Source organism: Macrotis lagotis, chromosome 8 (assembly GCF_037893015.1).
Source record: "Macrotis lagotis isolate mMagLag1 chromosome 8, bilby.v1.9.chrom.fasta, whole genome shotgun sequence".
Lineage (NCBI taxonomy): Eukaryota > Metazoa > Chordata > Mammalia > Peramelemorphia > Peramelidae > Macrotis > Macrotis lagotis.
The window spans coordinates 119,140,280-119,158,531 of NC_133665.1; the positions used below are offsets into that span (position 1 = coordinate 119,140,280).

General features: G+C 34.2%; 1 protein-coding gene across 4 annotated transcripts in view; it reads left to right on the forward strand.

Moving 5' to 3' along the window:
* LOC141496118 (protein SPMIP7-like) overlaps window positions 1-18,252 on the forward strand; it is an 84,536-nt gene that overhangs the window by 17,646 nt on the left and 48,638 nt on the right. For all 4 annotated transcript variants that reach the window (XM_074198260.1, XM_074198261.1, XM_074198259.1 and 1 more), the window contains 2 exons: window positions 3,609-3,703; window positions 16,147-16,214. In XM_074198260.1, coding sequence (XP_074054361.1) covers window positions 3,609-3,703; window positions 16,147-16,214 — 163 coding nt within the window. The remainder of the gene's footprint in view (window positions 1-3,608; window positions 3,704-16,146; window positions 16,215-18,252) is intronic.

The window sequence follows — 18,252 nt, forward strand, 5'->3', positions numbered from 1 at the left end:
CTGGTGGAGAACTTCAACTTCCCTCTCTCAGAATTAATTAAATATAACCACAAAATAAACAAGAAAGTTAAGTGAATACAATTTTTAAAAAGTTAGATACGAAAGACCACTAGAGAAAATTCAATGGGGTTAGAGAGGACGATACCTTTTTCTTAGCAGTACATGACACACACAAAAAAAATTGAGAATGTTTTAGGGCATAAAAATGTCACAAATGCAGAAAGGCAAAAATATTAAATGTATTTTCAGATTGTGATGCAAAAAACATCGTGTGAAATAAAGGGGCTTAGAAAGATAGACACAAAATTAGTTGGAAGCTGAATAACCTAATTTTAAAGAATGAATGGATCAAACAAATCACAGAAATAATTTCATCTAAGACAATGATAATAGACAACATACCAAAACTTGTGGGACACAGTCAAAGCAGTTATTAGGGGAAATTTTATATCTCTAAATGTTTACATGGATATGATAAAAGATATCAATGAATAGGGCATGCAACTAAAAAAACTGGAAGAAGAAAAAAATTAAAATCCTCAAATAAAATAAATTCTGAAAAGCAAGGGAAAGATTCATAAAATTTAAAGAAAACTATTAATAGACCAATAAAACTGAGTTGATTTTATGAAAAAAATAGATAAAACTTTGTTGATTAAAAGGAAAACCAAATTACCAGTATCAAAACTGAAAATGGTGAATTTGCCACCAGTGAGGAGAAAATTAAAGTCATAATTTGAAGCTCTTCTGCATAACAATACACCAATAAAGATAATCCATGTGAAATAGGTGAAATAGGTGAATATTTACAAAATATTTACAAAAATATAAATTGCCCAGGTTAACAGAAGAGGAAATTGATATAATCCCATTTAAGAAAAAAGAAATTAAACAAGCTGTCAATGAATTCCCTTAGGAAAAAATTTCTTGGTCCAGATGGATTTACATGTGAATTCTATCAAACATTTATAGAATGATTCCAATTCTATATAAACCATTTGAAAAAGCTAGGAAAAAAATTCTACCAAATTCCTTTTATGACACATAGGTGGTGCTGATACCTAAAACAGGAAGAGCCAAAACACAAAAAAAAAATTATAGACTGATTTCCCTAATGAATATTGATGCAAAAATTTTAAAATTGTAGCCGTGATTATAGAAAGTTATCCCTAGGATAATTCACTATGAACAGTTAGTATTTATATCAGGAATATAGCATTGGCTCAATATTAGGAAACAATCAGCATTAATGACCAAAACTAACAAATTATATGATTATCTCAATAGATACTAAAACTTTTGATAAGATACAGCACCCATGGGGCAGCTAGGAAACACAGTGGATAGATAACTGGACCTAGAGTCAGGAAGACCTGGGTTCAAATCCAGCCTCAGACACCTAATACTTAGCTGTGTGGTCTTGCGCAAGCCACTTAACCCCATTTGCCTTGCAAAAACCTAAAAAAAAATAAAAAGTAAAAAAAAAATAATAAAAAAAGTTAACTTTAGCCATAAGAGAAGAAAAAGAATTTGAAGGAATTAGAATAGGCATTGAGGAAACAAAACTCATACTCTTTGCAGATGATATGATGGTATACTTAGAGAATGACAGAAAATCACCTAAAAAACTACTTGACATAAATTATCAGCATTTCTACATATGACCAACAAAGTCCAACAGCAAGGGATAGAAAAAGACATTCCATTTAAAAATAACTAGAAAACATAAAATACTTGGGAATCTACCTGCCAAGACAAACTCAAAAGCTATATGAAAACAATTACAAATCACTTTTCACACAAATAAAATCAGATCTAAAAAAAATTAGACAAATGACATTTTTTCATAGGTCGACTGAAATGATATAATAAAAATGAAACTTCTACCTGAATTAAATAACTTATTCAGTTCCATACCAAACTACCAAAAAATTATTGTACTAGAATAAATAGTAATAAGATTCATATGGAGGAACAAAAGATCAAGAATATCAAGGAGAATTAATGAAAAAATGAAAAGGAAAGTGGCTTAATTCTAAAATTATAAAGCAGCAGTTATCAAAACTGATATTGATTAAACAATAGAGTGATGAATTAATGGAATAGATTAGGTATAAAAGAAATGGTAGTAAATTACTATAGTAATCTATTATTTGATAAACCCGAAGACACTAGCATGTTGCATAAAAACTCACTATTTGACAAAAACTGCTTTGAAAACTAGAATTGCAGTATGGCAAAACTAGGCAGACTCACATCTCAAACCCTATACAAAAATACGGTTGAAATGAGTTTGAAATTTAGACATAAAGTCTATCTATTGGATCTATGAAGGGGAAGAAGTTTATGATTAAAGATAACATAAAATGCAAAATCAACCAATTTGATTACATTAAGTTAAGATATTGCACAAAAAGTCATTGCTATCAAGATTAAAAGGTATGCTGTAGGTTGGGAATCTATTTACAGCTAGTGTTTCAAAATATATAGATAACAGACAAATTTATAAGAACTTCAAGTCATTCTCCAATGGATAAATGATCGAAGGATTTGAACAAACATTTCTCAGATGAAGAAATTAAAGCTACAGTCATATGAAAAATGCTCTAAATCATTGATTAAAGAAATGCATATTAAAACAACTCTGACCTCACACCTATCAGATTGACCATTATGACAAAAAAGGAAAATGATAAATGTTGGATGGGATGTGGAAAAACTAACATATTGTTGGTGGAGTTGTGAATTGATCCAAACTTTATGGAGAGCAGTTTGCAATTATACTCAAAGGGCAATAAAACTGTACATACCCTTTGATCTAGCAATACCATTCTAGTCTGTATCCCAAAGAGATCATAAGGGTAAAAAAATCCCATATGTATAAAAAAATTTTAGCAGTTCTTTTTGTAATGGCAAAGAATTGGAAATTGATGGAATACCCTTCAATTGGGGAATGACCGAACAAAGTGTGGTATATGAATGTAATGCAGTACCATGGTTCTATAAGAAATCATGAAGGACCAGATTTCAGAAAAAAACTGGGAAGACTTGAATAAACTGATTTTGCATGAAGTGAGAAGAACCAGGAGGGCATTGAACCCATTAACAGAACATTCTGAGATGATGAACTTTAATATTGACTCACTCTTCTCAGCAGCACAATATTCAAAAGATAGTTCTAAAGGACTTGTAATAGAAAATTCCATCCACATCCAGAGAAGGAACTATGGATTCTGAATTCAAACCAAAGTGTACTATATTCAAATTTTAAAAGTTGTTTTATGTTTTATGGCTTTCCCCCTTTTTTCTGATTCTTCTTTCACAACATGATTAATATGGCAATATATTTGACATAGTTATATAAGTATAACCTATATTAGATTGCTCTGTCATTGGGAAGGAGGGAGACACAGAAGGGAGGGAGAAAACTGTGGAACTCAAATCCTTACAAAAATTGATTGTTGAAAACTATGTAATTGGAAAAGAAATCAATTATGAAAAAATTAACTAAAGTAACATTTAAAAAAACAGAAGTCTCTGATCAATGAAGAAGAAAATGATCTCATTAATTTTTTAGCTCAAAAACCAATAATTTTTCTTTTTTTCAGGTTGGACAAGTCCAGTGAAAGTTATCCCTGATAGATCTGAAATAGAAGGTAGTTTATCCTCACTTAAGTTTTCATTTGATGATATAAAATGCCAGGTAAGACATATCCCATTTGTTTTATTAGTTATTTGTTTTGTATTCTGTGGATTTGAGTATTGATATTATAGTTATTTTAAAATATATCTTTCTGTTTATTTATTAACAGAATTGAACTCATTCCTAATCAAAGAAATACATAGATGCTTGTCTCTTTAAGAGAAAATATTTTAATTATTCATTTTTAGATAATTTCCCCTAAAATGAAAGTAATTCAGGGGGAAAAATCAAGAATAGAATATAAAAATTCTAAATCCCACATTATGGAAGAACCTTATTTGTGAAGAAGACATGATCTTGTCCTGGGATTTTGACAGTACAAAGAATTACTGGTATATACAATTCCCCCTTCTGAAGTAAATCAACAACTCAGCTATAACTTATAACCTTAGGTTCTCAGAGGCATTGAGAGGTCAAGTGATATGCAACTAGAATCTCCCAACTGAAAAATTTGAACCCAGATTTCTCTTCTTTGGAAATATACTGCTGTAATTACAAAGAAACTATTAACATAGACGATTCTGTGTCAAATTTCAGGAAGCACGGTGTTCCAGTGTCTTTCCTTCTCCTTTGAGGTATCCCAAGTCACTTGTTTGTCCCCCCCTCATTTCATACTAAGGTTTTGTAATTGGGTAAAATAACACCTAATAATTGCTTAAATACAGCTTAGAAAACAACAGAATGAAAAACGATGTCTGAGACATTATCCTCTCCTCCTTGAGGCAAGTCTAAGTCAAAGTAAAGTCTGAGTCTAAGTCAAAGTAAATAAAAAAAATAAATAAGCCACTAAAAAATGAGTAAGGGTAAGAGAAAGAGGGTGACCATAGATAGCTACTCTGTTAATGGAGAAAATCTAGGTTCAAATTTAGAAGAAGATAGTGAAGTTAAAAGTTACTTCTACTGCAAAGATAAAAAGAAAAGGCATTTTTGCAATAGTTTTTTAGAAGAATTTTAAAAAAGACTTTAAAAATCAAATAAGAGAAGCTGAAGAATAATTAGGGAGAAAATTTGGAGTAATGCATGAAACTAAAGAATGTTATGAAAAGGAAATTTACCATTAGGAAAAGAAATCCAAAATCTTACTTTAAAAATCAGAATTGGGTATAGGTAAGCCAATGACTTCATTAACAAGAAATACCAAAACCAAATAAAAAAAACTGAAAAAAAAAGAGAATGTGAAACACCTTATTAGAAAAACAAATGACTTGTACAACACATCAGTATTTTGGAATTATTACAAGACAATAGAGAAATTGTTGAACAACCTAAAAATTATGATTAAAAAAAGAATCTAGATACTATACTTCAAAAATTTATTAAGCAAAGTTTTCCTGAAATTTTAGAGTAAGAGAGTAAAATAAAAACTGAAAAGAATACATGATGACCACTGAGAAAATTGATTTAATGAGAGACCCTACTCAAATTCTAATCTGTATTATTAGGTCCCAGAACTGTGATGTGCAGATTGTATGATCACTTGCACAATCATAGCCTTCCAACTGACAAAAACCAGTGTGGCAGAGGTGACTCAAATACATGGAAAGTCCAGTGTCCCTCCAGACCATTTTCTCTTCTTCAACATAAGCAGCTGGCCATCTTATGATCACTTAGTGAAGATATTCCATGCTTCACTCAATATATGACTACCACTAACATGTCATTTTTGGTCTATCAACCAATGATTTTGCATAGGAATATCAATTTCTAAGAAAACAAGGTCCCAGAAGAAGAGGGCATTCTAGATCATAAGGATGACCTGAGATCCAATTCTGGCCTTTGGCTCAGAGTCCTGACTCAGTCTCTTTTTTATTATAGGTGGGACAATTTTAGTTGCTATACCACCTGAAAGAGATCTAAAGATGAAAGTTCATAGAAACATCATAACTAAGCTTCAAAGCTCAGATCATGGATAAAATACTACATATTAATAGGGAAAAAATTGAAATATTGTACTATAGTCAAAATAACACAACATCTAACAACCTTTACATTAAAAAAACACCCCAAATCATGGGAAATTATTTTACAAATCAATAAAGGACTGGACTTGCAACTGAGTAATTTACTCAGCAAAGCTATATGTAATCCTGAATGTAAAAAATGAATATTTAATGAATAAAAGGAGTTCCAGGTATTTGTGAAGAAAAAAAAAAACAACTGAATAAAAATTGCTAGATTCAGGAGAAACATAAGAAGGTAAACACTTAAGACAATTCATAAAGACAATTTTGATCTTAATAAGGTCAAAAAGTTTACCTCATAATGAACAATTCATAAAGACAATTTTGACCCTAGTAAGGTCAAAAAGTTTACCTCTTATAAAGATCATGGTTATATCTGTATCTCTTAACGTTATCAATACTTGGATAATTTGAAAGTGCATACAGAAATAGAAGGTTTGGGGTTGAGCTGATGGGATGGTAAGGAGAGATAAAATGGAGCAATTATCTCATACAAACGACATGAATGGAAGAACTGTTTCAGGTGAAGCAGAACTGGGGGAAAGATATATTAGTATTAGACCCTTATTCTCATCAGAACTGGGTTAAAGAGAGAATAATATACATCTAGAAAGATACAAAAAATCTTCTTAGCTTACAGAGAAATATAGGACAAAGGGATAGGATAAGTAAGGGTTTTTTAATTGGATAGGTAGATTAAGGAATAGGAGGGTAAGGGGAGAAGGTGAGGAATTCTTAGAAAGGGTATGGATTAAGTGGGCAGTACTTAGAAACCAATTAAAGGATCAAGTAGGGATAGGGCAAAAGGCCAGGAAAAAAAGGATAAACAGTGATGAAAAGCAGGATAGAGGGAAATGCATAATTGGTAATTATAACTTTGAATATGATTGCAATGAATTCACCCATGAAATAGTAATGGATAGCAGAATGGATTGAAAAAAACAGAATAACATGTTTTTTATAAGGCAATGGGGTTAAGTCACTTGCCCAAGGCCAGACGGCTAGGCAATTAAGTGGCTGAGGCTGGATTTGAACTTAGGTCCTCCTGACTCCAGGGCCAGTGTTCTATCCACTGCATCACCTAGCTGCCCCATGTGTTGTTAATAAGAGATATATTTTAAATTAAAAGTATATATAGAGAGTAAAAATAAGGACCTTTTATGTTTCTTCTGCATCTAGCAGGTCAAATTTTCATTTAGTTTTGTTCTTTTCTTCACAAATACTTGCAATTCTTTTTGTTCATTAAATATTCATTTTTTTCATTCAAGATTACACATAGCTTTGCTGGGTAAATTATTCTTAGTTGCAAGCCCAGTCCCTTTCTGATTTGGAAAATAATGTCCCATGCTTTTTGGGGTTTTTTTAATGTAAAAGCTGCTAAATCTTGTCTTATTTTTGACTAAAGCAAAGTATTTAAATTTTAGCTAGCCAATGACTAGAACATATTGATTGAAATGTATACTTCTTACTTTCAAAGTGTTAGACCATAGGATTTATGCTATGGACATTGACTCATTATTTTATAGTTCAGTTTTCTCTGTACTCCTTTAGAAACAGAGTCAATCAATTTAGAACCTATTAAATCATTGAGAACAGACCCTTAGGTTCTCTTTAAATATGTCATTTACTTCTGAAGCTCTCTCCAGTCCTGAACTTAATGTGAGGGCAGGCACTGCGCCTACAAAAGCAGGGGTAGCAATTATGATTTCAGGTAAAGTTAAACTTAAAATAAATTTAATTAAAAGAAACTACATTATGATAAAAGGTAGCATAAATAATGATGTAATATGAATAAAAAATTTATATGTGCCAAATGCTATATTATCAAAATTGGTAAAGAAAAATCTAAATGAATTACAAATGGAAATAGATAACAAAACTAAAAGAGTATCAGACTACAATTTTCTCCTCTCAGAATTAGATAAATCTAATCTAAAATGAAATATGAAAGGGGTCAACAAGATGAATAGAATCCTAGATAAGCTAAATATTATAGATCTCTGAAAAAGATGAAATGGGAATAGAAAGGAATAAACCCTTTCTCAGCAGAACATTGTACCTTTATAGAAATTAACAATATATATATAATGATATATAAAAACTTTATAGTTAAAAGTTATATGTTATATGGTAACATATAACATATGTTATATGGTAGATACAGCCCTGGCCCTGGAGTCAGGAGGACCTACTTAAGTTCAAATCCAGCCTCAGACACTTGACAATTACCTAGCTATGTGACCTTGGGCAAGTCACTTAACCCCATTGCCTTGCGAAAAATAAAAAATAAATTTAAAAGTTCTATATAAAAGTGGAACTATTAACTATATATTTTCAGATGATGATGTAATAATATTTATATTAAGGAGTCATGGAAACATATTAAAATTAATTGGAGACTAAATAATCTAATCTTAAAGAATAAGTGGAGTAAAAAACAAGTCATAGAAACAATGAAGGCTAAAGAACAAGTTATATCAGTAGTAAATTTTGTTAAAGAGAATGATAAAAATGAAATATGTCAAAACAACATATAAAAAAGCAATAATCAAAGGAAAATTTATATCTCCAAATACTTTAATCGATAAAATAGAGAAAGAGCAGAACAATGAATTGGGTTGCAATTTAACAAACAAGAAAAAGGACAAAATAAAAATCTACAAATAAATACCAAATTGAAAATCCTAAAAACCAAAGGTGAAGGGGCAACTAGGTAGTGCATTGGGTAGAGCACCAGCTCTGGAGTCAAGAGGACATGAGTTCAAATTCAACCTCAGATATTTAATAATTACCTGACTGTGTGACTTGGGCAAGTCACTTCAACCCCATTGCCTTGCAGAAAAAAACTAAAGGTGAAATTAATCAAATTGAATATAAGGAAACTATTTAATTAATCAATAAAACTAGAAGCTGACAAAAAAAGGGGGCAGCTAGGTGGCGCAGTGGATAGAGCACTGGCCTTGTAGTCAGGAGTGCCTGAGTTCAAATCCGGCCTCAGACACTTAATAATTACCTAGCCATGTGGCCTTGGGCAAGCCACTTAACCCCATTGCCTTGCAAAAACTAAAAAAACAAACAAAAAAAAAACTAGAAGCTGACTATGACAAAAAACAATAAAATTGATAAATTATTGGTTAAAGTGATCAAAAAAGGAAAGAAAACAAAATCACTAGTCTCAAAAATGAAAAATGAATGTATCCTTAATCAAGATGATTAGTAATGAAATCAAAGTAATTATTATGTTATATTAACTAATTTTTGCCAATAAATTTGACAATTCAAGTGAAATGTGGGGGTACATGTTCTGAAGAACAGTCATTCTTCACAGCCTCTCCCTATTATGATAATAACTAAGATCTATGTAGTACTCACAACTTCATTTGATTATCACAATACCCCTTCGAAGTTTGTCTTCCTGTTATCTCCATTTTATAGATGAGGAAACAGAAGCAAACAGGTTAAATGACTTGCATAGGATCACTCAGCTAATAAGTATTTAAGGCTGGATGTGATCTCAGGTCTTCCTGAATTCAGGCTGGGTGCTCCATTCACTGTACCACCTAGGTGCCTCTGAGCCTTACAAGGAGGGGAAACTGGAGTTCCTCGTGTTAGCTAGCCAATGAATAGAACATGTTGATTGAAACATACACTTCTTTTTTTTTTTTGAAATGTATACTTCTTACTTTCAAAGTGTTAGGCCATGGGATTTATCCTATGGACACTGACTCAATATTTTATAGCTCTCAATCTTCTCTGTACTCCTATAGAAACAGAGTCGATCAATTTAGAATCCATTAAATCAATCAGAATAGATCCTTAGGTTCTCTTTAAATGATATGTCATTTTCTTCTGAAACTCTCTCTAGTCCTGAACTTAATGGGAGCCAAGTCACTGATCCTATGCTATACTCCAATTTAGGGTCCTTCAACTGTGGAGACATTTTAGGACAGTTTCTCTGAAAGTGCTATAACATGATAGATTAGAAGGGAGAGAAACCACCTAAATTTGTGGAGTCTGCCAGGGATAGCATTGCAGTATTCTATGGATTTAGTGAAAAGAAAAAAAAAATCAAAGCATTGAGAATGCAACTAAAATACAAGAAAATCAACACATTTTTAAAAAATCCAATTAAACAACAAAATGAAAATCCTTAAAATTAAGGATTAACAAAATTAAAGCAAAGAAATAAAATAGAACTGGGTTAAAAGAATGAACAATTGGCAGAAAACTAAATTGTCAATATTAAAAATGAATAGAGGGGGTCTTCTGACCAAGATGGCAGAGAGAAGACAGGCACAGTGCTAGTTTCCTGATCTTCCCTCGTATACAATATGAAACAAACCTCTTAACAGAAATCCAATCTACAAAACCCATAAAGAGAAACTAGGAGAAGAAGATCTACCTCAAGGTTTGTCCTCCAGGATGGGATCATGAGTGAGCTGGGCATAGAAGGCACACTCTGTCAGGAACACAGGACAGGGTCAGAGCCTGAGAGCTCCACTAGCCTGATCTCAGAGGCAGGCAAGAGTCTTATAGTTGACTAGCTTGATCAGTGGAGCGGACTAGAGCCTGGAATCCTAAAAGCGGGGCAAACCTGATCAGCCACAGTGGCAACTAGGGAGCAGAGGCATTGGTTGTGGCACTGACAATCTGGAGCTTGTGCGCAGAGCTGAAGGGTGAGTTCCAGTCACACCTTAATTTCAGCTGAAGCTTCTTCCCAGAACCACCACAATTACAGTCTACCTTTCCCCAGGCTAAGAGCAGTAGACCTCCTTCAGCTGTGAATAGGGAGAGCAATTACCTTTCCCAAGGGCAAAACCCACCATTAGGCAAAGTTAAAAGTACTCAACAGCTACATCCACCCCCTCCAGGCTAAGGGAGAGGGTTCCAAATTAAGGTCACAGACACTCCAGAGAAAGCAACCAACACAGCCTACTGGCCAGTTCACTTAGAGTAACTAAACCAGTGAGTAAAGCCTCTAGGGGATCTCAACACTAAACCTCTATGAACGAGCCCCTAGCAACATAAGGTCTTAAGAAAATGAAGAAAGATCAGAGAAAGGAGTGTTCATAGAGAAATTCCTAGAAGGAAAAGACCTTAACTCAGAGAGACACAGAATCTCTGAGGAGAATATGATCTGATCTCCAGCACAGAAAGACTTCCTTGAAGAAATAAGGAAGGAGTTTAAAAATCAATTGGAAAATTTGGGAGAGACACTTAACACCTTGCAACAAGAAAACAAATCATGGAAAATACAATTGGACAAATACAAAAAGAAAATAATTCTCTAAAAACCTCAATTGGTCAAATTGAAAACTCTTTCAAAAATAGAATTGACCAATTGGAAAAGGAGCTACAAAAGGTAAATGAAATTCTTCCCTTAAAAAATAGAGAATGGAGTCTGTGGAAACCAATGACTTCATGAGACATCAAGAGTCTGTTAAACAAAACCACAAAATCAAAAAAATAGAAGAAAATGTAAAATATCTCATCAGTAAAACCACTGACCTTGAGAATAGAATGAGGAGAGACACCATCAGAAATATAGGTATTCCTGAAAACATTGAAGAAAAAAACTGGATTTAATATTACAGGATTTAGTGATGGAAAACTGCCCTGATATCATGAAACCAGAGGGCAAAATCATTTTTGAAAGAATACATTGATCCCTTCCAGAAAGAGATCCTAAAAATGAATTTTGTGGCCAAATTCCAGAACTATCATAAAAGAGAAAATCCTACAAGCAGTCAGAAAAAAACAATTTAGATACCAAGGAGCTATAGTAAGGATTACACAGGACCTGGCTGCATCAACGTTAGGGGATCAAAGAGCCTGGAATGAGATATTCCAAAGAGCAAAGGAGCTTGGAATACAGCCAAGAATCTACTATCCAGCAAAGCTGAGTCTTCTCTTCCAGGGAAAAAGATGGACATTTAGCAAAATGGAAGACTTCCAACATTTCCTGATGGAAAAAAAACAGCTTAATAGAAAATTTGGACATCAAACAGGAGACTCAAGAGACACATGAAAAGGTAAAGAAAAAAAAACTGCTATCCAATAAGATGAAACTGGCTATATCCCCTCTTGGAAGAAAGATTCTCATAACTCTTGAGAAGTATAACTCTGTTAGAATATACTTAGGCAGAAGTGATGGACACTTAAGACTTTTCTGTGATTCAGATAAAATGATTTAAAAACAATACCTCCTTAAAAAGGACAGACAGTAAGGAGATGGGAGGATGGAGGAGATTGAATGGGGTAAATCTCATTACATTAAGAGGTTACAAAAGACCTTTCCTAATAGAGGGGAAGAAGGGATGAGCTAAGAACTACCTGAATCTTCCTCTCATCATACTTGGCCTAAAGTTAACTTAAACACACTTAATCAAATTAAGAAACTATCTTGCCTTTCAAGCATTAAAATGGGGGAGAAAAGGGAGAACTAACAGAAGGAAGGGAGGGAAGAGGAGGAAAAAGGGAAATGGGAAAGAAAGGGGAGGGGGTTGATATAGGAGGGCAAACACTGAAGGGGACGATATTCAGAAACAAAATACTGGGGAATATGGATAAAGGAAAAAAAGGGGGAAAATACAAACAGGGAAGATAGCATGGAGGGCAATAAAGAGTTAATAATAATAATAACTTTGAATGTGAGTGGGATGAACTTTCCCTTAAAATGTAAGTGAATAGCAGAGTGGATTAAAAGCAGAATCCTGCAATATGCTGCTTACAAGAAACTCATTTGAAGCAAAGAGATACATACAGAGTAAAAGTAAAAGGTTGGAGCAAAATATATTTTGCTTCAGCTGAAGTGAAAAAAAAGCAGGGGTAGCAGTCTTTATCTCATACAAAGCAGCTGCAAATATAGCTTTAAAAAAGATTAGGAAGGAAACTATCCTCCTAAAAGCTGCCATAGACAATAAAGTAATTTCAATACATAATCTGTATGCACCCAAATGGTATAGCATCTAAATTCCTAGAGGAGAAATTTAAAGAGCTACAGGAAGACATAGCAAAACTCAACCTCGCACTCTCAGATTTAGACAAATCTAACCATAAAATAAACAAGAAGGAAGTTAAGGGGATAAATAGATTGTTCAAAAACCTAGATATGATAGACTTATCGAGGAAATTGAATGGGGATAGAAAGGAATATACTTTTTTGTTCTGCAGGACATGACACAAAAATTGACCCCGTACTAGGGTATAAAAACCTAATGATCAACTACAGAAAGGCAGAAATAGTGAATACATCTTTCTCAGATTATAATGCAATAAAAATCATATGCAATACTGGACCAGGGAGATACAGACCCAGAACTAATTGGAAGCTAAATAATCTCAATAATCTCACTTAAAAAGTGAGTGGATCAAATAACAAATTATAGAAAGAATTAATTATTTCATCCTAGATAAAGACAATAATGAAACAATGCAAAAATAACATAACAAATATTATTGAACACATCTGAACTACTGTTGATGAGGCTACCAACCACAAGTTTCTTATTCCAGTTTAGATTCCATCTTGTACTCAAATGATTTTTTCCTAAAGCACATTTGACCTTGTCATACCTCTAGAATCGAATACAAAATACTTTTTAACTTTGAAAGCCCTTCATAACTTAGTCAACTCCTATCTTTCTAATTTCTGATCCAGTGACCCTGACCTAGCTGTTCCATGAAGAAGATCATCTCTTAGCTGTGAGCATTTTCTCTGGCTTCCTTTAATTCCCAAATAAAATCCCATCTTTTACAGAAAAGCTTTTACAGCATATTTTAATGTTAGTGTCTTCCTTAGTTAATTATTTTCTGTTTATCCTTAGTATAGTTTATTTACATATATTTATTTGAATGTTGTTTCTCCCATTATTAGTCTGAATTTGAGGCCAGGGACTGTCTTCTGCCTCTTTTATGTATCCTTGGCACTTGACACCTGTCTGGAACTTAATGGGTACTTAATAATAATGTTTATTGATTCATTGGTTGGAAAAAACAATTCTTTCCAATTAAATCAAGAATTAAGCAACAATTCTATTGTCACTCTTTCAGTCTAACATAATCCTGGAAATGCTAGCTATATAACTAAAAAAATTAAGGAAATAAGTATATGTATAAAGAAGAACAAAATTATCATTTTTGTCAGGGTTTGATGGTGTATATATGAAGATGTCTAAAGAGCCAACTAAAATAAATTAAAACAGTTTATAGCTTAGGCAATCTTTTTTTAATTAAAGATATTATTTCAGTTTTACAATTTTCCCCCAATCTTGATTCCCTCCCCCCACCCCCACCCTACAGATAGCACTCCATCAGTCTTTACTTTGTTTCCATGTTGTACCTTGATCCAAATTGGGTGTGATGAGAGAGAAATCATATCCTTAAAGAGAACAGAATTCGCAGAGGTAACAAGATCAGACAATAAGATATCTGGTTTTTTCAAACTCCACAGCTCCTTATCTGGATACAGATGGTACTCTTCTTTGCAGACAGCCCAAAATTGTTCCCAATTGTTGCACTGATGGAATGAGCGAGTCCTTCAAGGTTGAACATCACTCCCATGTTGCTGTTAGGGTGTACAGTGTTTTTCTGCTTCTGCTCATCTCACTCAGCATCAGTTCATGCAAATCCCTCCAGGTTTCCCTGAAATCCCGTCCCTCCTGATTTCTAATAGAACAATAGTGTTCCATGACATACATATACCACAGTTTGCTAAGCCTTTCCCCAATTGAAGGACATTTACTGGATTTCCAATTCTTTGCCACCACAAACAGGGCTGCTATAAATATTTTTGTACAAGTAATGTTTTTACCCTTTTTCCTCATCTCTTCAGGGTATAGACCCAGTAGTGGTGTTGCTGGGTCAAAGGGTATGCAAATTTTTGTTGCCCTTTGGGCATAGTTCCAAATAGCTTAGGCAATCTTGAAGTATATGAATCTACAAAAATCATCAGCATTTCTAAATATTACTAGTAAAACCCAGCCAGAAAGGTAGAGAAATTCCATTTAGGATTCTTGCAGAATATATCAAATACTTAGAAATCTACTTACTATTACACATCTAAGAACTATATACACACATACACACACACACACACACACACACACACACACACACACACACACACACATATATGCTACTTTTTATAGAAATAAAAATGATCTAAATAACTGAAGAAATATAGTCAGGGTCTAAATGTGGCATTTCCACTCCTACTAATGATGAAAAGAATTTAGTATAGAAATTTTGACAGATTTATTCCATTTGTCATCAGTTCATTTTCATCCAAATAATATGTGCCCTTGGATTATAGAAATGTCCCTGGGATGATCTGACTTAATTGCATTTCAAACCAAGTTTTCAGGAATCTTGTTTTTTTCCTTCTACCCTTCTTCTATGTTTTGGTTTTTGTTTTGGAAAGGAAAGGGGGAAGATGTTCATAATTTTCCACCATCTCATTTGGTAACCTTTTGTAAATAAGTTTTATATCCCACACTCTTGTTGCTCATGGCTAAAATGTGCCTCTTTTTTTATAGGAGATCAAAAACTTTGAGGGATTTCTTTTCCAAGAAAAAGGTGCCAGCTGACTGACTATACCTTACTTGGAGAATTAGCCCTGAGGACTTCCCAAGAAATTAAATATCACTGTCTTGGGGAGTAGTAGAGAGAGAGAGAGAGAGAGAGACAGAGAGACAGAGAGACAAAGAGAGGAAAGAATGGAATCAAGAAGACCTGAGTTCAAGACCCATCTCAGCAACTTATTAGCTTTGTGATCCTATGTATATAACAGCCTTGGTCTGCCTAAGTTTTTTCATCTGGAGGATGGGAATGTTGCTAATACTACCTTCTAGGACGAACATGAAGATAAAATGAAACAGTATTTTGCTAGTGTTTAATAATTATTAAAAAGCTACATAAAGTCTAGCTATTAATTTTGCATGAAAAGAGCACCAGATTTAGAATCAGAAAGTGTGGATTTTAATTCTGGATCTATTACTTTACTATTTGTTTGACCTTGGACAAATCACTTAAAATTCCTCTGCTTCAGTTTTCTCATCTGTAGCTTTGAGGAAGTTGAACCAGTTGATTTCTAGGAACTCTTCCTCTAGGGTTATTCTATGATCCTATAAATCTGATTAATAACATATGTATCATCTACTTCTGGGATATGAGAACAGCACATCTACTGCTGACCTTGGAACAAGGAAAACTTGAAGCAGGGAATTCAGATCCTGCCTCAGACACTTGGGCAAAAAATTTAACCTGTGTCAGTCTCTGATCCCTCATCTATAAATTGTTAATAACAGTGCTATTTGAAGATCAGTTTGAAGATCAAGTGAGATGTCCAGTGCTTTGCAAACTTGAAAGCTTATAAAAAATTTTGCTATTTTATTAAAGCTAGGAAATGAATCTTAAAAGATAGCAAATCCAACTCATACCCAACATATTTAGATGTCATTCTTTACTTCTTGTTTCCCAAAGGGATCTCCTGCAATGAAGAGTGATAAACAGAAAGCAAAGGAATCATTCTATAAGTCCAGTACACAAAAGTAAGCAATTCTATTTTTTATCATAGAATTTTTGCCATATTTAAAATCTACTGGTTAGGACATTGGACTTGGAGCCAAGAACAGCTGGGTCCAAATTCTACCTCAGATATTTACAATCAATGAGCTTTGGCCTTCAGTTTCCTTATCTGTCAAATGAGGACTTTAAACTCAGTGACCTCTACATGCCCTTCCATCCCTAAGACAATGATTCTACATCTACAAAAAATTTTTATTTCCATTTCAGTAGCTGAATATTTGAGAAATATAAGATGCTTCATTTTGGATTTAGAGTTGATTTAGAATACAAAGAAGCAGAATGGGGGTAGTTTAGAGCACTGGACTTGGAGGCAGGAAGACCAGGGTACAAATTTCACCACCAAATTATTAGTTATCAATTTTGGGCTAGTCATTCAATGTCCCTAGACCTCAGCATTCTATAAAATTGGAGTAGCTGCTTCATAGGATTGTCATAAAGAACCATATATAAGATACTGTGTAGACTTTTAAGGATATTATCAGCTACTATTCTAGGTGCCAAACAGGATTTATTTTTTCATTATTCTTGGGTTTCATAAAGTTTACAGATTTTCTAAACACCCCCTAATCATTTTTGGAGAGTTACTAAGTGGTGCAGTGGATAGATCACCAGGTCTAGAATCAGGAAGACTCATCTTCCTGAGTCAAAAAATCCAGCCTCAGATGAGTTACTAGCTATATGACAGTAGGCAAGTCACTTAACCCTATTGACCTCAGTTTTCTCATCTGTAAAATGAGCTGGAGAATGAAATGGCAAAGCTTTTGAATATCTTTGCTAAGAATCAAACTTGACTGAAACATATGAAAACAAAAATTTATTTTGGGGAAAATTAACACCCTAGTAATAATAATAATATCAGAAATGTTTTGCTCAATTTGCTGTTTTTAAATCAGAAAATAATCACTTTTATAAAACATGGAAATGTTATATAATGTTTAGCAATCTACACAAAATGATACTAAGGAACCAAAAATAAAAATCTAAATGTTGAAGACTTCCTCACAGTTACTAGGAATTCCATAAGTTCTTTCTAAAAATAAGTGATTCTTAAAGCTTACATTTCTCAAATTTTGATACAACCATTTACAATACCAGCAGACTTTTTCATGTACAAACATGACAGCGAATTAAATTAGAAAATTTTTGACTTTATTGCATTTGGGCTTAGACCATGGAAGAGTCCAAAAAGAATTTTTTTTAAATCAAGTAAGAGAGGTAGAGGAAAAATTGAAAGAGATAATTAGTGGTAAGTATTTTATGGAAACATTACATTTTCCAACATGTTCAGTGAACAATGATTTGTGTATTACAAATAACTTTCCTGGATGGAAAGCCATGAGCAATTCTTCTTTCATAAGAATTTATGGGGGCAGCGCCAAGATGGCGACATGAAGGGATTGAGTCTTAGGGGCTCTCTGATAAAAACTTATAAACTAAGGACTCTAACTAAACTTTCGAGAGACAGAACCCACAAAGGGACCCAGTGAGGCAGTTCTCCTACTCAAGGTAACCTGGAAAAGAGCAGAAAGGCTCTGCTCCCCGGGGTTGGAGGGGCAGCCCGGAAGAGGGGTGGCCCACCAGAACCAAAGAACCTCAGCCTCCTGGAGGCAGCCCCAGGGCACTGGGAGCTTCAGCTCACAGCAGCAGGGGAGTCTCTGGGCTGCACTCTGGGGAGCACCGGCACAGAGTGGGGGAGCAGCGGGGGACCTCTGCCAGAGCAAGCACATGGAGCCCAGCCCTCAGGGCACACAGCCAGCAGCCTGGTCTTTCCACAGCCTAGACCAGAAAACAGAAGCAGGTGGAGCCCCTAAGCAGGAGCCCCCAGGGCATGAGCCCATTGAGCTGAGGGAGGGGAGTGAAGAGAGAGAGAGACTGCAGAGCTCTGTCCTCTGCCCCTGGAACAGGACTCTGGGGCTCTGACCACATTCAGATCCTGATCGCAGTCTAGGCCCCCCCATAGAACAGCAGGGCCCCCTCTACCTCAGCCCCGTGGCAGAGGGA